Source organism: Aotus nancymaae, unplaced genomic scaffold, assembly GCF_030222135.1.
Source record: "Aotus nancymaae isolate 86718 unplaced genomic scaffold, 86718_ANA_hifiasm-v0.15.2.pri h1tg000069l, whole genome shotgun sequence".
NCBI classification, from domain to species: Eukaryota; Metazoa; Chordata; class Mammalia; order Primates; family Aotidae; genus Aotus; species Aotus nancymaae.
In genome coordinates this window covers 2155123-2178962 of record NW_026988484.1, presented here as the reverse complement: position 1 = coordinate 2178962, position 23840 = coordinate 2155123, and the positions used below count along the sequence as shown (strand labels likewise).

The following is a 23840-nucleotide window of genomic DNA, read 5'->3' as shown; positions in this document are numbered from 1 at the left end:
CCGTGAGTTCGCGGCGCGACCACACCGGCTCTCGTGTCGGAAACACCACGGTCCGCTTTACTGCTGCCAAACAGCGGTGCGTTTTCAAAACGCTTTAAAACGTCGGCCGAGGCCGCGCACAGTGTCTGCGTTTTCCGCACTGAGCAGCCACGGAGCGCTCTCGCTGTGTTTATTACATGGTTACAAGGAACATCACGTGCAAGACACTGACAATTAATGACGGCTTCAGACCTGGCTAGGCAATTGTCAAAAGTGTGCATTTGAACAGCAGCGTCACATTCAGAGCCGGTGTGCCCTGGCTGACGCGAAACGGACTGTCATTTTCTGAACGTTCACCAAAGCCTGCCGGGCGCTCGGCCCAGGCTCAGCAGCGCGCAGTAAATGAGTGGGACACTTCACTGTCCCTATTCAGGTGACGAAAGCCAGGGCTCAGCCTCGTGCTTGTGCCCGTGTGAGGGAGGACTGATTAATTCCAATCTGCCTGTCCTTGGGTGCCGTATTTGAAGCTGAGGAAAAGTTGCAAGACAAGGGCATTTTTTTTTCTTTGAAACAACTCTGAAAACAGTAGCGAACACAATGTGAATGATCATACTACACACAGACAGTTGAAAAGGTTTGGCTAGTTGACACACAAGTCAAGACTTTAAATTTCATAAGCCCTAAAGGAGTGGCAATTATGAAGAGATATAATGGCTCAAAAGCATAATGCACTGATGTAAACAAAACAAAGGCAAGCATCTTGGCTTTTAAGGGTGTCCTGTACATTCCGAGAACTGTAAATCCCCACATTGGCGACTGTCACACTGAAAACCAGCCTGCTTTTCACTCTACTGCAGGAAAGAGGCTTTCATTTGCATATAATGCCATTTTTCAGTTATCTTACAAACCCAAATTCAACAAAGCATTTTTTCTTTCACAAAACGTATACTCTTGTATCCCACGCCCCCATTTCCTTTTACTGGATCAAATGGTATGAACGCACGACTCATGATGAAGTACTTTTCCCAAGTGGTCTGATAGCCCTGGTGAGCAGCTGGTGGGGGTGCCACACTGAGCCTGGTCAGCCCTGATGGTGGCCAGGCAGCCCTGCCCAGCTTCCTCAGATCTTCTGATCCTGGTTTTTCTAAGCCGTACCTGCCTGCAGGGGCAGGCTCTTTCTACAGGGTCGGGTGCTGCTTGGCTCCAGCCAAGTGGGATCGTGCGGACTGGTAAGCCCAGCGTCCCAGGTCTGGATTTCGCAAAAGAACCCAGAGATCGGGATTTCTGTGTGAAATCTCTGGATTTTTAAAAGCTGGCAGGGATTTTGAAGGCTTTGATAATACTCTACCAGTCAAAGATGAGCTGAAGGCTCCTGTGCCGTCCTTGCTGTGGTCTGAACTTCCTGCCCTCTCTTGTAACCACTGGCTGGGCCCTTCTCAGCTCCTTCTCTGCTTCCTGTCCGAATCTCCAATCGCAACATTGCTGGTTGCCTCTGTGTGGCCTGGGACAGGACCACCTTCCCAAACCGTGAGCAGGTGGGCTGCACATCAGTGCAGTGTCCAAGCAATCCTGCAATCACAGCATGGATAGCAGAACTGTGTCACGCTTTATGTTAAGGTTTAAAATAAGGACGGGCGCGGTGGCTCACGCCTGTAATCCTAGCACTTTGGGAGGCCGAGGTGGGTGGATCACCTGAGGTCAGGAGTTCAAGACCAGCCTAGCCAACATGGTGAAACCCCATCTTTAAAAGAAAAAAAAAAAAAAGATTTAAAATATACTGTAACAGTTACTGCTCCCTGGATATATTTCTTCCTTTAAAAAAATCATTTTGAGAGCTTCAGAACCTAGCAATGTCCTGCCCTCCTCTGACCCCAGAGGCCCTGGCAGCCAGGGAGAAAGGTGCCCTGTGAGACTCTGGTATTCCAGAGCATAAGTCATGTCCTTGCTTCTGCCAGCCAAGGTGGTGAGAGTGGCCCTCCAGGGAGGCTTCCCCGGCTGGAAACTGCAGCCCACAAGCTCACTCATTGACTCACTCATCCCTTCACTACGGAGGGCCTGCTGTATGCTTGGCATGGTCAAGTGTGGCAGTGGAGACTGTTCCAGGCATAGGAGGAGGCCAGGGTGAGAGGCAGTGTGGAGACAGTCAGAGACACCGTGAGTTAAGGAAACTAGCCTCCGCTGTCCCAGTGCTGGGAGCTATGGAGGCAGCGGGGCCAGGAAGGACACCCTGAAGCTGCCCTGCTGGGCTTTGTCTTTTCAGTGTCCACATTTTAGAGGGACCCTATTGGCTGCAGGATGGGGATGGGCAGAGGGAACGGGCTGGAGGCAGAGTTTGCGTAGAGGCAACTGCAGGCATTCAAGAAATGGGGACAGAGCCTGGGGCTGATGGTGCAGGGGAGGACAGGGAACTGAGGGGTTGGGAGCTGGGTGCCCAAGGCAATCGAATATCCTTCCTGGAGGCCAGCACTTTGGGAGGCCAAGGTGGGCGGATCACCTGAGGTCGGGAGCTCGAGACCAGCTTGACTAATGTGGAGAAACCCTGTCTCTACTAAAAATGCAAAAATTAGCCAGGCGTGGACGTACGATGCCTGTAAGGAGAATCGCTTGAACCCGGGAGGCGGAGTTTGCGGTGAGCCAAGATTGCGCTATTGCACTCCAGGATGGGCAACAAGAGCGAAACTCCATCTCAAAAAAAAAAATAATAATTCTTCTGGGGCCTTGGAAGGTGGTGGTCCCTCTAAGGGGAATGGGAACCCCAGAGGGGAGGCAGTTTGCATGTTTTTTGTTTTTGCACAAGAGAAGATGAGTTATTTGGACAAACTCAGTTGGAGGACTGCAGGACACCAGGTGGATGTCTCTGGGGCCAGCCCAGGAAGGCTGGAGCCTGACTGATGCCCTGCGGGCAGTGGCACCCACTTTCTTGTGCAGTTCTGGCACCGACCAACAGAGCTGTGACTGTGCCTCCAGGGGGTGGACAGTGAGATGGAAACTGCAAGGAATGAGCCCCTGGCTCCCAGCAGGTGGGGGCGCTCGGGAGAGTTGTCTCTACTAGATGATCGATCTGTGCCTGAGGGAAGGCTCAGGGGGCTTCCGAGAGTAATGGGCTGGCTGCGGGGGCCAAGACCCCACCCTTCATCCTGAGCTCGGTAGAAGAAGCTCCTCCTCTGCAGGATGAGAGAAAAGGCGCCAGGAGGGGAGCTGGAGCCCACCAGCAATTAAGGCAAGGGATAGAGCCGGGAGCCCCCGCTGGGGACGCCAGAGGAAGCCGGGAAGCGAGGTCCGGAGGCCCGGTTCGGGGAGCTCCGCGAAGCTAAGCGTGAGAAGGCAAGCGCGGCAGCGGGGATGAGGTGAAGGCAGTGAGGGTCTGTGGGGGCTGCACAGCCGTGACAGGCATCAGGACAGGCCGGGAGCGGGGGCGGCTTGGTTGAGAAGCAGCAGCGGGTGGATGTGACGTGGGTAGGTCCAAAGAGTTCTAATTAGAAGGCGACTTGGAGAAAGGTCTCTGCCTGTGTGGATCACAGTCAGCCCAACGTGGTGTTTCCAAATGAAGTCGGGAGGAGAAAAAGACAAAGACAAAAACTGTTAAGGCTTTTGCTTGAAAAGGGGCCAGTGTCCGGCCACAGTGAACTGGGGACGGGTGAGAAGCAGAATCCGAGGCGGGGTCCCTGCTGATGGCAGGTCGTGACTCTGCTCCAGGCAAGCAGCATAGGCTGCCCCACGCTTTGGAGACCATCTGGTTCTTCCTGGCAGAGTAGAAAGCCAGATTTTTATGGTTTAAACAAGTATTGGCATCTATCTAAAAAAAAAAAAATCCTTCTGTAAGTCCAACAAAATAGAGGCAGGTCAGACTAAAGACTATGCCTGAAATCCACAGAGACAGAGCAGGTTCTGGTTGTCAGGGCGGAAGGGAAAGGGCGATGGGATCTCTCTGGGCGAGCGACTGTCCTTGGAGCTAGAGAGAGCTGTAGCTGTACGATGCTGTGAAGGTGGTTAATGCCACTGAGCTGTGCATTTTTAGTGCTGAAATGGTAAATTTTATGTGTGTACTTCACCGAAAAAAACAAAACCCTGTTTATCTGTTAGGTTCCAAGGAGGCTGAGCTGACAGGAGGGCAGCTGGGGGCAGCTGCACCCTTCTCTGGAGTTGGAGCCGCCCAGGCGGGCTCCCGACCTCATGGTGTCAGGGATATCCACAGTGAAATGAAAACCCTGCGGCAGAACCTGCGGCCGGGTCAGGTACTCACGGGGAGACCTGCACAAGGCTTCTGAAAGATGAGACGCTAATGAGACTCGTCTTCAATCCACTTGCAAAACACAGTGTGCACGACTAACCAGGCTATGCTGTGGAACTGTGCCTCTCGGCCGAGACCCTGGGATGCCCCCTCCCATGCTGGGTGGAGACCGCAGAGCAGGTGTCCGGGACCTTCTGTGAAACAGCGGCAGTCAGGGATTGGTGGGGCTGGGGGATGTCCCCACCTTCTGGGGCCCATTGCCGCCCCCCAGGGACTCAAGGCTGGGTGGCTGAGGCCCGAGGCTGGCCATTCACATGTGGCCGTGAACCGTGTGGAGCTTCTGGTGGTCGATGAGGTGGACCATCCACGGGAAGGACTTCCCGCAGACGCTGCACTGGAAGGGCCTCTTGGGGCTGCGAGGGGCCGCCGGATCCTGGGCTCCATCCCTGGGTGGGGCGGATTCCCGGGGGCCCTTGCTCCGGGGGCCTTTCTTCTTGGGTGGTTCCAGCAGGTGGATCTTGCTGTGCTCGGCGAGGACGGAGCTATGCAGAAAGGCCTTGCCGCACTCAGGGCACGGAAAGGGCCCCTCCTCGCGGTGGGTCTTCTGATGCTCGATAAAGTGGGTGACCCAGGTGAAGACCATCCCACAGTCGGCACACTGGAAGGGCCGCCCCCCTCGGGGCCCACGCTGCGCTCCCGAGGTGCCTGTAGCAGCCTCTTGGGTGCCACCTTTGGTGTGCTTGAGGGATGGCTGCTGGCGGCCGCCCGGGTTGGTGTTCCTGTTTTTCTTTCGGGGACTGATTCTCTGAGCACTCAGACCCTTGGGGCCCGAGGTCACAGCCCCTTCTGCCCGCAGGTCTGAGGAGGGCCCTGGGAGAAGATCCTCAGGCTCGTCCCAGATACTCGGCTTCAGAGGCAAGTGGGCCCGGGACCCTGTGGAGAGAGACGGAGACGGGTCACCTGTAGTGAATGGACTGCCTTGGCATCTCCCTTTGTCCCCGAGGGGCATGGAGGACCCCTGTGACTGAGCCAAGTCCAGGCCCTTCCCCTGCTCAATATGGCCCCTCTGCCCTCCGTCCTGTCCTTCAAGATAGGAGGGCACATGTTTTGGGGGCAGATCCTTCAGTACTGGCCCCTCGTTCCTACCTGGCTGGCCCTCTGGGTAACCCCCGCTCCAACACTCAGTCTGTCTGGCTTGGCTGCCGTTCAGGTGGGGAGGCCGAGGCCCTTCTTGCGGGGTGAACAATGTGCATGGCGGTTCTGGGGGCCCAGACCTCAGTCCCCATGGGAGGTGTGTATGGTTTCTGGGGGAAGTGTGGAGTTCACCCCTGAAGCCCCTAACTCCACCCAGTAACAAAGTCTGTGGCTTTGGGTTGAGATCCCAAACTCCATTTCCAAACTTTGATCTGCACAAGAGCCAGACTCACCCATGGAGCCACGGGCGCGGGGTGGCTCGGCATCTGCCCCGGTGTGCAGACTCTGCGGGAGCTGGGTGGGCTCCAGCCACTCACTTTCCTCTGGGGGTGCCGAGGCTACCGCTGCCGGATCCAGGATCAGCTCAGACGCCTGGAATGGGAAGCACAGACTGTTCGGCAGCTGCCCCTCAGGTGCCGTCCTCCCCCCATCACCGAACAACAAAGGAACGGGTCGTCACCAAAGGCTGTCCCGGGGTGGGTGCGGTGGCACGCGCCTGTTGTTCCTGTGTTTTGGGACACTGATGCCGGAGAACCGCTTGAGGCCAGGATTTTGGGACCAGCCTAGGCAACGTAGCAAGACCTCATTTATACAATAAATAATCACTCCCAAGGAGCTCTTACCAGGACCTGAGACAGAATTCGAGGGGCCGCTGTACAAAATGGAAATGCAAGTCCCCTTGTTCCAAAATCGTTGTCAGTTTCAGGACAGTGACAACAGAGCATTAGGTAGAGCCAGGGGACCTGTGCCTTGCAGCTCGGGTCATTGTTACCCGCCAGGGTTCCAAGCTCCTGTCCCCCAAGGCTGCACTGCCCTTCCCCACAAGCCCAGAGAAGGTGGGCAACCACCCAGGCTTCACATCCCACCTGCGACCTATGACCTCTGCACTCCTAAGCCTGTCCCACCCAAAACCGCGGTCACCACTTTCTGGAAGGAGACTGAGCTGTGGTTAAAGAGCAAGAACTCGAAGCCGCGGCTGGGTGCCGTGGCTCACACCTATAATCCCAGCACATTGGGAGGCCTAGGCAGGCGGATCACCTAAGGTCGGGAGTTCGAGACTAGCCTGACCAACATGGAGAAACCCCATCTCTCCAACAATATGAAAAAATGTAATAATCCCAGCTACTCAGGAGGCTGAAGGAAGAGAATTACTTGAACCCGGCAGGTGGAGGTTGCAGCGAGCAAAGATTGCACTCCAGACTGGGCCACAAGAGTGATACAAGGAGAAAGAGAAGGAAAAGGAGGAAGGACGAGGAGGAGGAGGAGGAAGAAAGGAAGAAGGAGAAGAATTTGAACCAGGGGTCTGGCTTGGTGTCCAGGCTCAGCCTCACTTGCTGTGTGGCCCTGGCTGAGGTGCTTTAGCTCTCTGGGCTTCACATGAGGATGTGGGTGCTATGTGCCCACAGCCTGTTACCATCAAGGGCTTGGCAAACTGCAACGGGGTCATATGGAAGGAAAAACAGTGACGCTTATCAATGCAAATCAGGTTGTTGGGGAAAATGTGTCGGGTCAAACAAAGCCTGAGAAGAGACCGGGAGTCAAGCACGCACTGACAAGGCCTGTCTCGGTGGGTCTCCACTTCCTGCTGCCCCAACCCTACCTGGATGCACAGGGGCCTAAGGAAGCTGTCCTAACAGCTGGGCAGGACAGGCATGGAGGGATTGCAGGGCTAGAGACTGAGGAGCTAGGGAGGGAGGGAGCTAGGGAGGGAGGGAGCTGGCGGCCGAAGGGAGTTAGGACACAAGGTTTTCCTGCTCTCACACTGGGAGTATGTGGATGCCGTGTTTGGCTGGGCTATTGATTTTTATTCCTTATCCATTGCTAGTTTTGACTGTAAAACGTGTTGAATTCTGCAATCGTCACCAGAGGAGCCACCATCTGCAGGAGTAAAGATGGGACTTCCTTTTGTGCCTCTTCACAGTACCGGGCTGCTGGGGGCCACTCTGGAGGCCCTCCCTACTTCACCTGCCTCAGCGTCTGTGACTAATCAGGGCGGCAGAGGGGTTGCGTGGAGGGAAGAGTGGGTGGCCTGTGTGTGTGTGGAGACAGGGCATGCTCAGTCTCCTGACTCTCGAGAGGTATCTGAGGAGCACAGAAACCAGGACATTCCTGGGGCCCTATCTGTATTTCCAAATGCAAACACGTCCCCAGAGCCCCAGTGAGCCGACTACCACAGATCTGGGCTCATATCCTTCCAGAGACAGACCCAGGTTTATTGTCTCAGGACAGGTGGGGAGATTGGAGGGGGAGGGAGGCACACGTGAGAGCAGCCACACCCTGGAGAGTGCTGATGCTAACCAAGCAACCGAGAAAAAACAAGAATAAGGGGACAGGTGTGGTGGCTTGTGCCTGTCATCCCAGCACTTCAGGAGGCCGAGGCGGCGGATCGCAAGGTAAGGAGATCGAGACCATCCTGGCCAACATGGTGAAACCCCGTCCCTTCTAAAAATACAAAAATTAGCTGAGTGTGGTGGCACATGCCTGTAGTCCCAGCTACTTGAGAGACTGAGGTAGGAGAATCTCATGAACCCTGGAGGCGGAAGTTGCAGTTGAGCCAAGATCCTGCCACTGCACTCCAAACTGGCAACAGAGCGAGATTCTGTCTCAAAAAAAACCCCACAAGAATAAAATACAAATATGAATGCCTGACCACTTACTGGTGTTGAGGAATTATCTTAATGGCTTTATTTAATTAATTTATTTATTTCAGACAGAGTCTTGCTCTGTCTCCCAGGCTGGTGTGTAGTGGCACGATCTCAGCTCACTGCAACCTCCACCTCCCAGGTTCAAGCTATTCTTGTGCCTCAGCCTCCCAAATAGCTGGGACTACAGGCACGCACCACCATGCCCAGCCAATTTTTTAATTTTTTGGTAGCGATGAGGCTTCACCCTGTTGGCCAGCCTGGTCTTGAACTCCTGACCTCAAGTGATTTGGCCTCCCAAAGTGCCGGGGTTACAGGTGTGAACCACCGTGCCCTGCCAGAAATTATCTTAATGGCTTTAGTTGGGGCAGTGGTGCTGGGTTATTCTGGAAAAACACAGGAGAGTGGAGTGACATCACCAAGATGGTGGAGTAGGAGATACCAGCCTTCATTTCTCCCTCCCCCTACCCACACACAAATCAAATACAGACAGATAATCACAAGCCGGAATAGACCAAAATGCTCGAGGACCGATTGAAGATCTGCAGCAACACAGTGGAGCAAAACGAAAACAACCTGAGAACATCCACGGAAAAAGCTCACTGGTGAGATAATGCATGCCTGAGCTGCCAGGAAACCACGTTGAGCACAGAAAAAGCAGGGACCCCAGGAGCCACGAGTGTCAGCCACGCAGTGGGAGCCACCAGGGACCCCAGCAATCTGCTCTAGAGTGGACACCGCATCACCTGTTGCTGAGGTTATAACAGTCCTTCCCGCCAGGGTCTCAGGGAGCTAGGACCTTAGTGTGCTACCCACAAAGGGCTTCAGACAGCTACCCGTTTCAGTCAACAACGGGCCGGACCGAATATACCGCAGTGGTGCCGTAAAATTATAATGACTGTCTTCCACCATCTCCATAGATATGGTGGCCTGACCTTGAGTATGCACCGGCACCCTCCTGCCCACAGCTCCTCCACCAGCAAGGACCTGGCTGAGTACCGCAAGCAACACACAGGAAATCACAGAGGGATCCGGGAGCATCTCGAGCAAGACTCTGCAGTATGATGGCACAATGTTACAGGCAAAAAGATCTGAGTATTTGTCTTGACTTCGGGAAGTTGCAGACTGCACAGTTAAAACGGTTACTGGAAAATCGAGGATTTGTATTTGTGCTTTTGGAAAATGCTCCTACTGCTGTTAAGACCTTGGAACTGAAAGAACAGAAGTAGGATGGCAAATTAATAGGACCACCTCCCACCCCCGCCGCAAAGAACCAAAGCTTTAAAAGGAAAAGAACCCCCCAAAAGGTTTTCATGGGTGGACTGAGCCCAGATACTTCTGAAGAACTAACAAAAGAAAATTTTGGGGGCTTTGGAGAGATCAAATATATTAAAGGCCCAGTGCAGTGGCTTACACCGAGAATCTCACCACATTGGAAGGCCGAGGCTGGAGAATTGCTTGAGACCAGGGATTCAAGACAGGCAACATAGCTAAATCCTGTCTCTACAAAATTAGAAAATTACCAGGCACTGTGGCTCACGCCTGTAATTCTAGCTGAGATGGGAGGATCGCTTGAGCCTGGGAGGTCAAGGCTGCAGGGAGCTGTAACAGTGATACTGAATTCCAGTCTGGGTGATGGAGTGAGACCTCGTCTCAAAGAAAGGAAAAAAGGGCCAGTCGTGGTGGCTCACGCCATAATCCCAGCATTTTGCGAGGCAGGTGGATCACTCGGGGTCAGGAGCCTGGCTAATGCAGTGAAACCCTGTGTCTACTAAAAGTACAAAAATTATCCGGGTGTGGCGGCGTTCGCCTGTGGTCCCAGCTACTCAGGAGACTGAGGCATACGAATCGCTTGAACCCGGGTGGCAGAGGCTGCAGTGAGCCAAGATGTCGCCACTGTACTCCAGCCTGGGCAACGGAGCGAGACTCCATCTAAAGAAAAATTAAAAGGCTGGGCTTGGTGGCTCACGCCTGTAATCCCAGCACTTCGGGAGGCCGAGGTGGGCAGATCACAAGGTCAAAAGATCAAGACCATACTGGGTAACACACGAAACCCTGTATCTACTAAAAATACAAAATTAGCCAGGCGTTGTGGTGCATGCCTGTAATCTCAGCACTTCGGGAGGCCAGCGCAGGTGGACCACGAGGTCAAGACATCGAGACCATCCTGGCCAACGTGATGAAACCCTGTCTCTAAAAAAACACAAAACTTAGCTGGGTCTGGTGGTGGGTTCCTGCAGTCCAGCTACTCGGGAGGCTGAGGCAGGAGAATCACTTGAACCTGGGAGACACAGGTTGCAGTTAGCCAAGATTGCACCATTGCACTCCAGCCTGGCAACAGAGCGAGACTCCGTCTAAAAAAAAAAAAAAAAAAAAAAGCCCAGACTTCACCATTACACAATTTATCCATGCAACCAAAAATCACCTGTGCCCCTAAAACTATTGAAATAAAACTTTAAAAAAGAAATGGCCCGGGCACAGTGTCTCACACTTTAAATCCCAACACTTTGGGAGGCTGAGGCAGGAGAATCACTTGAACTCAGGTGGCAGAGGTTGCAGTGAGCTGAGATCGTGCCATTGCACTGCAGTCTGGGCATCAGAGGGAGACTTAGTCTCGGAAAAAAAAAAGTCAATGCACTGTTACACTTGTAAAAAACCGCCATGTAGAATACCCAAACATTTTAAAAGTAAGAAACAATTTTAAATATAGGAGACAACTAACACAGCCTTGGTGAGCCACGTCCACTTTCACAGTTTTCACCGCTCCTACTCCATAGTAATCAGCCGTAGAATATTCATTTTTTTCTGGTTTAGTGTATCTGTCTCACGGCAATTTGTCAAAGCTTTTTTGCAAAACACATTTCTTAAATACACAATGAAACGATATGCTTAGACAGTTATGACTTAAAATGTTTAAAAGTAATAAATAATATTGGGATAACCAAAAGGACTGTGGCATCTTTTGATTCATTTTTGTGTTTTTTTTTTAAATTATTTTAGAGACAGGAGCTCGCTCTGTGCCCAGGCTGGAGTGCAGTGGCCTGATCACAGCTCACTGCAGCCTCAACTTCCCAGGTTCAAGTGATTCTCCCACCTCAGCCTCATGAGTAGATGGGACCAGAGGCATGCGACACCATGCCTAGCTCATTTTTTTTTTTTTTCATAGAAATGGGGTTTTGCCATGTTGCCCAGGCTGGTCTTGAATTCCTGATCTCAAGCGATCCTGTATCTGCCTCCCAAAGTGCCAGGATTACAGGCATGAGACAGCACACTTTATTTTGGTGTTTTATTCTTCTCAAAACATTTTCTCCTGGTAAGTTTATAATTAAAAATCTTATTTTAAATTCATGATGCTTTGTTTGTGCTCCTCAAATGCCAATGTTTTAACAATTTGAATTCTCTCCTGGGAAACATTTATCAACCTAAAAGTTACATTTATCGACATCTATTTGTTATAGTCGAAACCACAGCCCCAGAAAATCACCCGTATACGGGTGACACATACAGTGAGACTTAGTTTGTTTTCTGCAAGTGACGGGATAGGAAGATCCGGCTCCTAAGGCCCGGGGCTCACGTGATCATGCACTTTCCAGCCAGCTTCTCAGTGCTCTTGGCATCTGGGATTTCTTCTGGAACAGCTGCTGATCATTCACATCTGCCTGTGCCGAGGTCTCCGTGAGGGCGCGGTTCCGCTGCAGCTCGGAGGTGGCACCGTCATTCAAGGCCACCCCCGCCCTTCTCAGAGCTCTTGTCGTGCCCCAGCATGATGGGGAACTTGTTCAGATGATTACCTCTGACCTTGTGGATCAACTGGTAGAAAATCTTCTGGTTTTCTGGGGTTTCTTCTTGGTGACGGAGTAGACCAGGACAAACGCGTGACCTGGCCTTGGCAGAGCGCTGTGGACAGGGCAGCAGCAGCCACCAGTGCTGTGGGCGATGCGCACCTGGCAGTAAGTAGCTTCCGTGTGTGGCAGGCACGCGTCGGGGGAGGTACCTGCGTGCACTATGGCACCGGCAGGGCTGGCTCTCCCCAGCCTCCTGTGGGCGATGAAGGTGTGGACGTTAAGCAGGGCGGGCGGAAGCCACAGCTGCTGGAACAGGCGTTCCTGGAAGCCAGAGGGAACTGCCGCGTTGGGAATTGGAGGACGTGTGCACAAGTCCTCTGCACGCAGCTGGTGGCAGGAGAAGCCAGCCCCCTGCCGACAGGCATCCTCCCGCACTTCCCTCCATCAGGGTTCATCCAGCTGGTTTTATCTTTCCTTTGTCCTTTGCCATCTGTGTTGTGACTCGATGTAGATTTGTGTTTATACACATTTTATTTGGGGGATTTCATGTGAAACCTCGAATGCTCCTTGTGTGGAAAAAAACGATTATAGTGGAGGTGAAGACTTTCTGTCGGCTACTGATGTCCTAACTGTCCTAGTGTCACATTTGTGGTGATGCTGGCATCAGTACACTCACATGCTGCTGATCACGTAAAGTACAGCACACACAGTTATGTGCTGTGTGTAACGAAGCACACCCTCGAATAATGTAATTTCGTTCAATGTCATTTTAAGAATGAAGAGAGAAAAAAAGTACAGGCGAGGGCCGCAATCTGGAGTCCATGTTCTCCCTATGTGCGTGGGTTTCTCCAGATGCACCAGTTCCCTCCCACATCCCAAAGATGTGCCTGTTAGGTGAACTGGCGTGTCCACACGGTCCTGTGGGAGTGAGTGCTTCCTGCCAGGGTTCCACCCTGAGATGCCAGGACAGGCTCCAGCCACCTGCTACCCTGAACTGGAATAAGCCGGTTGGAAAACGAATGAATATAAATTCTTGTAAAATAAAATTCGTAAAGTATGCAATAATTATACAAACGCACAGCACTAAATGGTGTGGTACCAAAGCGCTCAGCACCCTGGCCATGTTTTTATAGCACCCACCACCATGCCCGCTGTCGTCACTCACTGATTTCTTCACTAAAAACTGAAATCGCTTGGCTTCAAGCCACAGTTAACGCCTATTGATAAGTGAGGAGCTAGTGTACTAGGTAGTGACGATAAACACATCTGTTACTGCTTTATGGATTTACTATACTTAGGATTTTATTAGTAGACACAGGGTCTCCCTACATCGCCCAAACTGGTTTCCAGCTCCTGGGCTCAAGTGATCCTCCCGCCTCAGCCTTGCAAGTAGCTGGGACTACAGGCACTTGCCACCAGACCTGGCTATTGCTAATTATTATTATTATTAATTTGAGACAGAGTCTGTCTCTGTCGCCCAGGCTGGAGTACAAGCGATTTCCACTTGCTGCAGCCTCTGCTTTCCAGGTTCAAGAGATTCTCGTGCCCCAGCCACCTGAGTAGCTGGGATTATAGGCATGTGCCACCATGCCCAGATAATTTTTTGTGTTTTTAGTGTTGAAAGGGTTTGCCATGTTGGCCAGGCTGTTATCAAACTCCTGGCCATAAATGATCTGCCTGCCTCAGCCTCTCAAAGCGCTGGGATTATAGACCTGACCCTATTTTTATTTTTTTCATTGTGTACAAATTTAGGCCAGGTACAGTGGCTTAAAGCCTGTAATCCCAGCAATGTAGAAGGCCGAGGCTGAAGGCTCACCTGAGCCCAGGAGTTGGAGCAGCCCAGGCAACAAAGCAAGAACCCATCTCTACATAATAAAAAAATTAGCCAGGCGTGGTGGTGCGGGCCTGTGTCCTAGCTATCAGGTGGCTCGGGCACAAGAATTGCTTGAACCTGGGAAGCGGAGGCTGCAGTGAACCGAGATTGTACCACTGCACTCCGGCCTGGGCAACAGAGAGACTGAGAGGCTGAGGCAGGCGGATCGCTTCAGGCTAGAATGTCGAGGTTGCAGTGAACGATGACTGACCCCTACAGTGCACCCTGGGTGACGGACTGAGACCCTGTCTCTAAAAAAAAAGAAGCAAAAATTAGACATCTAATTTCTTTTTTTTTTTTTTTGAGACGGAGTTTTGCTCTTGTTACCCAGGCTGGAGTGCAATGGCGCAATCTCGGCTCACCGCAACCTCCACCTCCTGGGTTCAGGCAATTCTCCTGCCTCAGCCTCCTGAGTAGCTGGGATTACAGGCGCTTGCCACCACGCCGGGGTTTCGCCATGTTGGCCAGGCTGATCACAAACTCCTGAGCTCGGGTGATCTGTTTGCCTCAGCCTCCCAAAGTGGTGGGATTACAGGCGTGAGCCCGGTCCTAAATTCCTTTTCTTTTCTAACAAAGTAAGTGCAGATGTAACACAGCAGGAAAACAATATGGAATCAATAAATAAGAAAGCCTACATAATCCTTTGTCTGATGGTTTCAAAACTTCACATTTTCTTAAATTAAAAACATCAGCCAGGAGCAAGAGTGGTTTACATTTGTCCTTGAGCAAACCAGTTAAAAAAAAAAAAAAAAAAAAAGGCCAAGTACAGTGGCTCACACCTGTATTCCCAGCAGTTTGGGAGGCTGAGGTGGGTGGATCACCTGAGTCAGGAGTTGAAGACCAGCCTGACCAACATGGTGAAACCCTGTCTCTACTAAAAACACAAAAAAACTACCCAGGCATGGTAGCATGCACTTGTAGTCCCAGCTACTCGGGAGGCTGAGGCAGGAGAATCGCTTGAACCCGGGAGACAGCCTAAGTGACAGGGTGAGATTCCGTCTCGAAAATAAATAAATGAGTAACATGGTCTCTCTCTGTTGTCCAGGCTGGTCTCCGATTCCTGGGCTTGGGTGATCCTCTTGCCTTGGCCACCCCCAGCACTGGGATTACAGAAGAAAGATCGGCTCAAATCACGTCTTTTACACTTACCTACATGCCCCAGGGCAGTTAGTATACTCATTAAGTAACACAGCTTGAAACACTTGCAGGGTTAAAGCTATAAAATACCTATTCATCGATGTTTTTGTTTTTTAAAAAGGTTTAATCCTTCTTCCACTTCTTTCTTTCTTTTTTTTTTTTTTCTGAGACAGAGTCTCGCTCTGTCACCCAAGTTGGAGTGCAGTGGTATGATTTCCTCTCACTGCAACCTCCACCTCCCAGGTTCAAGGATTCTCCTGCCTCAGCCTCCCCAGTACCTGGGATTACAGGCGCACGCCACCACCCCCAGCTAACTTTTCTATTTTTAGTAGAGACGGGGTTTCACCATGTTGGCCAGCCTGGTCTCGAACTCCTGACCTCATGATCCACCCGCCTCGGCCTCCCAAAGTGCTGGGATTACAGGCGGGAGCCTCCGCGCCCAGCCCTCTTACGATTCTTTCAAACAAAGCTTTTCCTTCTGCTGCTCCCAGAGCATTATCTTCCTTTGGGATAATGATGTATCATTTGTTTATTTCTTTTAAAATGACACAGTTTTTTTTTTTCTTTTTGAGACAGAGTTTCACTTTTGTTACCCAGGCTGGAGTGCAATAGCACAATCTCAGCTCACTGCAACCTCTGCCTCCCGGGTTCAAGTGATTCTCCTGCCTCAGCCTTACAAGTAGCTGGGATTACAGGCGCCTGCCACCACACACGGCTAATTTTTTTTGTATTTTTAGTTCAGACAGGTTTTCACTATGTTGGCCAGGCTGGTCTCAAACTCCTGACCTCAGGCGATCCACCCACGTCAGCCTCCCAAAGTGTTGGGATTACAGGCGTGAGCCACTGCACCCGGCCCAGCCAGTCTTTTTCTCAATTGAAAATTGAGAAAATTTCAACACAAAAAATTTAAATTATTTTTGCCAACTTCTTGCTAATTAAACATGATCTGCTCAGGGGTCTTGCCTTGACACCTGGGCCATATGCCTCAGAACACCCCGTTCCATGATGATGCTAAGAAATCTCCTACTCTGTGTGACCAGACACTACCTGTGCCGTTTCCAGCCACTCACCACATCTTCACGAGCAGTGGTCTGGGATCCTGAGGGCTGAGATTTAGGGTGCGTGAAGCTTCGTAGGGTGCGGCTGTTGGCAGAGAGCTGGGGGTACTCGTCCGAGAAGTACACGATGGAATTGCTCACACCCCCTGATGCTCTGGCAGTGTTCACTGTAGGAATCAGCTCCCTGCTCTGGGGAAATCAGATGAGGCGCTCAGGCTCTGGACACCCTGTGAGAGCCACAGTGTCCGTGATGGGCGTCTCCACATCCTGAATGGCTGTGCTGTCCTGGGTGCGTAGACAGTGGTGGCTCTCCCTGCCTGGCAGCCTGGCATCAGTGGCCAGCGTGTGGTGGATGAATGTGTCCTCATATTGAGAAACAGGTACCATTTACATGGACGTGGGCCTTCTAGGTGCTTTCTTGCCCCAGGTATTGGCCACCCCCTTGCCAGTCAAGGCACTGTAGACCATCATCCTGGAAACAGCTTGGGCAAACCGCGGCTCACCCCACTGTGGGGAGTGATTAAGAGGCCCGATGAGAAAATGCCAAAGCAAATGTGACTTTGAAGATCATTCCTGGGGCCAGCTGCCACAGGACACATCAACCCCGACCTTGGTGGCCCATGTGGAGTGTCATCTGCAGGCCAGGTCATGCTGGGGTTGCTGATGTAGTCACAGATCTGAGAGGACTTGAAGGCCCTGTGGTCACTGAGCAGCTCAGAAATGAGCTCACTCGTGCTCTGGCACGTGTGGAACGGGGTAGGTTGTGGTGACGCGCACCACGATGACCCCGTCACTGGGTGATTCCCCGCCTGGTGGTCTCACAGCTTCTGTGCCAGGTGACATCGCGGTGGCTGAAAAGGGTTCCTCACAAGCCCTCGAAGACCCCAAGCAGGACGAAGGGGAAGACTTTGGCCATGTCCTGATGTATTCCATGAAAAAGAGAAGGTGGCTGGCTACTCCCAAAGAGATTGGTGGATGGTGCCATGATGGACACCACTAGGGCTGCAAAAAATAACCTCCACATCTCTTCAAGGTGAGATAGTAACTACCTCCTCTATTTTTTATTTTGTTTTGTTTCATTTTGTTTAATAGAGACAGACCTTGCTCTGTGAGCTGCACTGCAGCCCGGAACTCCTGGACTCATGCAATCCTCCTGCCACAGCCTCCCAAGTAGCTGCAACTACAGGCCTGAGCCACGGCTAAGGGCTGAGCACGGCGGCTCACGCCTATAGTCCCAGCACTTTGGGAGGCTGAGATGGGTAGATTGCTTGCACCCAGGAATTCAACACACCCTGGGCAAAATGGTGAAACCTTGTCTTTAGGAAAAATGCAAAATCAGCCAGATGTGGTGGTACATGCCTGTAGTCCCAGCTACCCAGGAGGCTAAGGTGGGAAGAGAGCTTGAGCCTGGGAAGTCGCGGCTGCAGTGAGCCAAGATCACGCCAGTGCACTCCAGCCTGGGTGACAGAGAGAGACCCTATCTAAAAAAAAAAAAGAAAAAAAAATGGGGTGTTGATACATTGCCCAGATGGTGTTGAACTCCTGGACTCAAGCAATCCTCCTGCCTCAGCCTCAGGTAGCTACAGGCACACATCTCCACACCCCGTTAATGGTTATTGATTTTTCAGAGATGAGGTTTGGCTACATTTTCTAGCTGGTCTTGAACTCCTGGGCTCACACGATCGTCCCGTCTTGACCTCCCAAGTCGCTTGGATGATAAGCAGAAGCCATGCATCCAGCTCACCTGACCTCCTCTACACTGAAAAGCACATCCCCACCTGCAGCACCAAAGGCAAAAGAGACCCCAGCAGCGGCCGCAGCAGAAAGCGCCTTGCGCCTCCCGTCCTCGTTCTGGCTGTACTAGGAGAAGAGGCTGCTGATCTAGCCGCACACACCAGCAGCTCTTTGTCCAGGCTCCAGCCGCAGGATTCTCAGCACCAGCGTGGCTGCTGTGAGGAGCAGGGTCCGCTTCCCCAAGAAGCCCCTGAAGATAAAGCAGCACAACTAGGTCTTTCTCCCTGGGAACCACAGCCAAGGCGTGTGGCACACGGGACGGACACGGGGTAAATCAGGACGGCAGCACCGACGCCCGTTGATTCCATCAGCTCTGGCCGTTTCTTCCACAGGGCCACGGATGCCTGTGCTCAGAAGCGGTCTCGCTGGGTGCAGCACCACTTGTGGCCTGACAGGAAGGCTGCCGGGGATCCCCGCCTGCTCCACCATCCAGTCCCAGTCCTGGTGCCGCCGGCACGCCGATGAGCAGCACCTGCCAGGACTCCTGGAGGGACTCCCTGCTTTCGCTGGGAATCTTCCCGCAGCAGGGACGGTGTGGATGTCCTCACGTCCCCACACATCCCCACGTTGGCAAACGGCTCCTGGATAAATCCGTCAGCTGTCCAGGGCTACTCACCGGTCCTGCACTGACAGCGCTGGTTAGACCGCAGCGTGCGGCGGGCCACCTGCCTAGCGGACCCTTTCCTCAGCGTGACTGCTGCGAGCACTGTCTGTTGTCACTTTAGAGCGCACTCCTCAGGCCTGCAGGAGGGCTTCCGGAAGGCACGTCATCGGGAGACGATGGTTCAGTGTGTTTCCCCGAAGACCTTCCAGTGGAAGATATGCTGGCCGAAGACAGCAATATTGACAATCCTGACCCTGTGCAGGCCTGGGCTAATGTGTGTGTTTGTGTCTGAGTTTTTAACAAAAAAAGTTTGTAGAATAAGGATATAAAGAAAGAAATAACACATTTTAGAGACAGGGTCACAGCTCACTGCAGCCTCAAACTGCCAGCCTCCTGCCACCCTCTCACCTCAGCCTCACAAGTAGCTGGCACCACAGGCACGTGCCATGACACCTGGCTGCTTGTTTTATTTTTTGTAGAGACAGGGTCTTGCTGTGTTGCCCAGTCTGGTCTGGAACTCCTGATCTTAAGCAGTCCTCCACCTCAGCCTCCCAAAGCTTTGGGATTACAGGCGTGAGCCACCACACTGCAGTTTGCTGTTTCACTCTTCTCAAAACATTTTCTCCTAGTAAGTCTATTGTTAAAGGTCTTAATTTTAAATGCATGATGCTTCATTTTGTTCTCCTCCTCAAATGCCAATGTGTTTAACAATTTGAATTCTCTTTCTTGGGAAAAATAAAAGTTAACAACTTACAAGGAACATTTGCTGACATCTAGTTTGTTATACTCCAAACCACAGCCCAAGACAATCAGCATGGTGACACCCCGTCTCTAAAAAGAATTTTGGGTGTCGTAGGGTTATAAGCATGAGCTGCCAGGTCTGGCCAGAAATACTTTTCTGTACCCGATACAATGTGCTCATGGGTTTTTTTGTTTTTGTTTCTCATGGGTTTTTTTTTTTATACGGAATCTCATTCTGTCACCCAGGCGGGAGTACAATGGTGCGATCTCGGCTCACTGCGACCTCTGCCTCCCAGGTTCAAGCGTTTTCCTGCCTCAGCCTCCCAAGTAGCTGGGATTACAGGTGCGTGTCACCAACCACACCCAGCTAATTATTGCAGTTTTAGTAGAGACGGGGCGGGCGGGGTGGGGGTGTTCCCACGCTCGTCTCGATGCCTGACCTCACGTGATCCACCCGCCTCAGCCTCCCGAAGTGCTGGGCTTACAAGCGTGAGCCAACCGTGCCCAGCTTGTTCATATTTTAATATGTTGTTATAAAATAATCAAAAAGGTTTTTAGGCCAGGCGTAGTGGCTTACGCTCGTAATCCCAGCACTTTGAGAGGCTGAGGAGGGAGGATCACTTGAGACCAGGAGTTTGAGACCAGCCTGGGCAACATGGTGAAACCCAATCTACACACAAACTGAAAATTTTTTTAAATATATAAAAATGAGCCAGTGTGGTGGTGTGTGCCTATGGTGCCAGCTCTTCAGAAGACTGAGGTGAGAGGATCACTTGAGCCCAGGAGGTCGAGGTTGCAGTGAGCTGGGATTGTGCCACTGCACTCCAGCCTGGGCAACGGCGACATTCTGTCTCAGAAAGAAAAAAAAAGTTGTAAAGCAAAAGCTTGCAGTGATATAAATTACGTTGAAGTAAGAAACATATTTGCCGGTTTAGTATAGCCTAAGTGCGCCATGTTTCTAAAGTCCACAGCAGGGACGGGACGTCCCAGGCCTTCACTTACTCACCACCCAGGCTCACCCAGAGCAGCTTCGCGTCCCGCAAGCTCCCTTCCTGGTTAGTGCATGTTTAAATACACAAGTACTCACCAGCGTGTTACAGCTGCCTACAGTATTCAGTACAGTCCCAGGCTGTGCGGTCTGTGGTCTAGGAGCCCTGGGCTCTGCCGTGAGGTGTGTGAGTGCAGTCTGCAATGTACGCACGTGACGAAACCGCCCTAGCAAGCATTTCTCAAAAGGTGTCCTGATGGTTTCGCCAACTGTGCCCACGCCACAGCACCTCCTGGCAAGCTGGGCTGCCCTGCCCAGAGTGGCTCCGCCTCTCCCTCACCTGTGCTCCTGTTCGCCACTCCCCCGAGGCCTCACAGGCAGAGGTGTGCCTCATGCAGTGTTCCCCGCTGGCAACAGGAATGCCTGGGCCAGGGAACCAGCACTATCAGGGCCCCGATCCCGGAGCTGCCATCCCTCCACGTGAGCGCCGGGCCCCTCCACAAGCGCCGCTTGCTTACGGACGCCTGGGGCAGCCTCACGCGGCTGAGCCCCACAGCCAGACCCAGCGCCAGCAGGGATCCTCTCGGCCACAGCGGACCTGGTGGGAGAGGGGTGGGAGGGCCTCAGCAGCCTTCCCCATTAAGACCCCCTAAAACCCCCTGTGAGTTGCGACATGGTGAGGGGATGGGCCGTGAATGCAGCTGTGGTTCCCAAGGGGAGTCTGGGATGGGAGAGGGAGTCAGATGAGCACATGCGCCGCAGAGGCTGAGGAAGCCCGTGGTGGCAACTGTGGTCTACCCAGAGGAGATGCCTCCGTTAGATGCAGAACCAGAGTCCACGGCCCACAAAACTTCGTTTTGGTGCAGAAGGGGTTCTCATGATGATTTTTAAATTTCTTTTCAAGTTAAATGGAAAAAAACAACATAAAGACTACTCCAGCCTGGAATATATTCACCTTTATACCAGTGTGCTCATAAAATATATAATTAAAAAAATCTTTTTCCTGAGACAGGGTCTCACTTTGTCCTCAGGCTTGAGTGCTGGAATGCAGAGGTGCGACCTTGCCTCACTGCAGCCGAGTCCTCCCGGGATCAAGCGATCCTCAAGCCTCAGGCCCCTAAGTAAGGGGGGGTTGCCAACAGCCGAGATGCAGGAATCTACGGGACCCCAAACAGTTAACGAATCACAAACCTTTGCAGGTTGGCCGGGACACTGGAGACCCTTCACCCCCACTTGGCCACCGCACCATGTGATAAGGAAGGGGGTACACCACGGCCTGGGGCACTAAAGAAGCAGCTGCATTTACTCAGGTAAAGGCCTCCCTGCAGACGGTCACCTGGGAGGCTGCCCGGATTGCTTGCTTTTGGGACTGAGGAAGGAATGGGCTGGGCCCTCTGACAGAGGGGGTGGTCACTAATAAATGTCCACCGGCTTCTGGCCACAACTGCTCGGGGGCCCAAGCAACGCTTTGCCCTGTTGTAAAACAGTTCCTTGTCATCAGGAACCCCCTGATTTGCCCTCGGCTGGGAATCCTGAGAAGGATCTGGGGTGGATTGGTGCCATTTTAGCCAGATGTGGTGGCACATGCCTGTAGTCTCAGCTACTCAGGAGACTGAGGCACAAGAATCGCCCGAGCCCGCAAACAGAAGTTGGGGTGAGCCAAGGTCACACCACTGCACTCCAGCCTGGGTGACGGAGCAAGACTCCATCTCAAAACAACCACAAATCCCTAAACCCATTGTTTGGAGAAGGGTTCCTTGGTTTCAGCTCTGCTTTGTGGGAATTGTGACTCCAGGTCTTGTCGTGTGCACCAGTGTTTACCTCTGCCTCCCGGGTTCAAGCAATTCTCCTGCCTCAGCCTCCCGAGTAGCTAGGATTGCAAGCATGTACCACCACACCCGGCTAATTTTGTATTTTTAGTAGAGACGGGGGTTTCACCATGTTAGTCAGGCGGGTCCCAAACTTCCAACCTCAGGTGATCCGCCCGCCTCAGCCTCCCAAAATGTTGGGGTTGCAGGCATAAGCCACCGTGCCCAGCCAATTTTTTTCTATTTTGTAGAGATGAGGTCTCTCTGTGTTGCCCAGACTGGTCTCCAACTCCTGAGGAATGGGCTGGGCAATCTGCCCACCTCAACTTCCCAAAGTGTTGAGATTACAGGTTATCAACGCTGTAATCTCAGACTGGGGTTTTGTCTGCAGTGTTCCCTAAAAGAGGAAAGGACCTTCACTGCCAGTTCAGTGAACATGCTGGGAGAGGTGGGCCTGTGCGTCCTGAGCGCTGGCTGGGGGTTGCACTGTCGGGGCCCGCGGCTCTGCCAGCTTTGTGCGTCCTGAGAGGTGGGCCTGTGCGTCCTGAGAGCTAGCTGAGGGCTGTCCTGAGAGGTGGGCCTGTGTGTCCTGAGAGGTGGGCCTGTGCATCCTGAGAACTGGCTGGGGGCTGTCCTGAGAGGTGGGCCTGTGTGTCCTGAGAGGTGGGCCTGTGCGTCCTGAGAGCTGGCTGGGGGCTGCACTGTCGGGGCCCGCGGCTCTGCCAGCTTTGTATGTCCTGAGAGGTGGGCCTGTGCGTCCTGAGAGCTGGCTGGCGGCTGCACTGTCGGGGCCCGTGGCTCTCCCAGCTTTCTGTGTCCTGACTGAACATCACAGCGTGTCTTGACCACTCTGTGACCAGCCTACTGCAGGGTTTTCCCAGCAGGCTTGAACCCAGACCTGGGCCTTGAACGCTCCCAGGCCTGACAGAGGCACACGGGTTGCTGCCCAGACGTTCAAAGAAACTGACCCCGGCCCTGAGCCAGATTCCTTTAATCCTCACCAGCGTTCACACCCTGACCCCCTCACTGTGGGCATACCTGGGTAGAACGCCCCTTTCTCTCGCTGTCCGTCCAGAGGATCATGGCAGCCCTCTCTCAGTTCCCCTATTGCAGGCTCTGGGCCAGTCACCCTGCGCTGAGGACTTCCTCCTTTGGAACCCTAATCGGTGCCATCTCCAGAGGGTTCGGGGCACTCATGTGGGAACTCCCCTGCGCCACTTTTGGGGTGACTCCAGCCTCAAGAATGTTCGGCCAAACAAAACACCGTTGTTTTTTTTTTCTTTTTAAGTTTCAAATTAAAACACTGAAACGTCACCTCCCCTACGCTCCCAAGACCCCCAGGAGGTTAAACTACTAAAGAAATGCAAAAGACCTCCCACAGCGCCTGGGCCCGGCTGAAAGGTGCGGAAACCCTGCCCTTTTCTTCGAGGGCTTGGGGCCTCGCCTGGAATTCTGCCGCTGCCTCCATGTCAGGAACCAAACCCAATCCCAGGGGGGTCACACGGGCTCCCCGGATCCCTGGGAGCCTGTCAGGCTTACACTTAGTGAGAAAGAAAACAAAGAAACGTAGCTGCCTAGAAATACAGGGGCCATACTAAAATCTGTAATGAAGGGGAAAAAAGGGGCACGGGGGGCCGGGCGCGGTGGCTCACGCCTGTAATCCCAGCACTTTGGGAGGCCGAGGCGGGCGGATCATGAGGTCAAGAGATCGAGACCATCCTGGTCAACATGGTGAAACCCCGTCTCTACTAAAAATACAAAAAATTAGCTGGGCATGGTGACGCGTGCCTGTAATCCCAGCTACTCAGGAGGCTGAGGCAGGAGAATTGCCTGAATCCGTGAGGCGGAGGTTGCAGTGAGCCGAGATCGCGCCATTGCACTCCAGCCTGGGTAACAAGAGCGAAACTCCATCTCAACAACAACAACAAAAAAAAAAAAGGGGGGGGCACGGGAAAAGGGACTGATCATCCCGTAGGTGGGCACCTGCAGAGAGGCTTCTGCCTGGA

At 52.7% G+C, this 23840-nt stretch overlaps 1 protein-coding gene across 2 annotated transcripts in view; it reads right to left on the bottom strand.

Annotated features, from left to right (window-relative positions):
• Positions 1-423: 423 nt before the first annotated feature.
• ZSCAN1 (zinc finger and SCAN domain containing 1) overlaps positions 424-23840 on the bottom strand; it is a 36328-nt gene continuing 12911 nt past the window's right edge. For both annotated transcript variants that reach the window (XM_021668167.2, XM_012473218.2), the window contains 2 exons: positions 5638-5776; positions 424-5143 (listed from right to left, as the gene is read on the bottom strand). In XM_021668167.2, coding sequence (XP_021523842.1) covers positions 4521-5143; positions 5638-5776 — 762 coding nt within the window. In that variant the 3' untranslated portion in view covers positions 424-4520. The remainder of the gene's footprint in view (positions 5144-5637; positions 5777-23840) is intronic.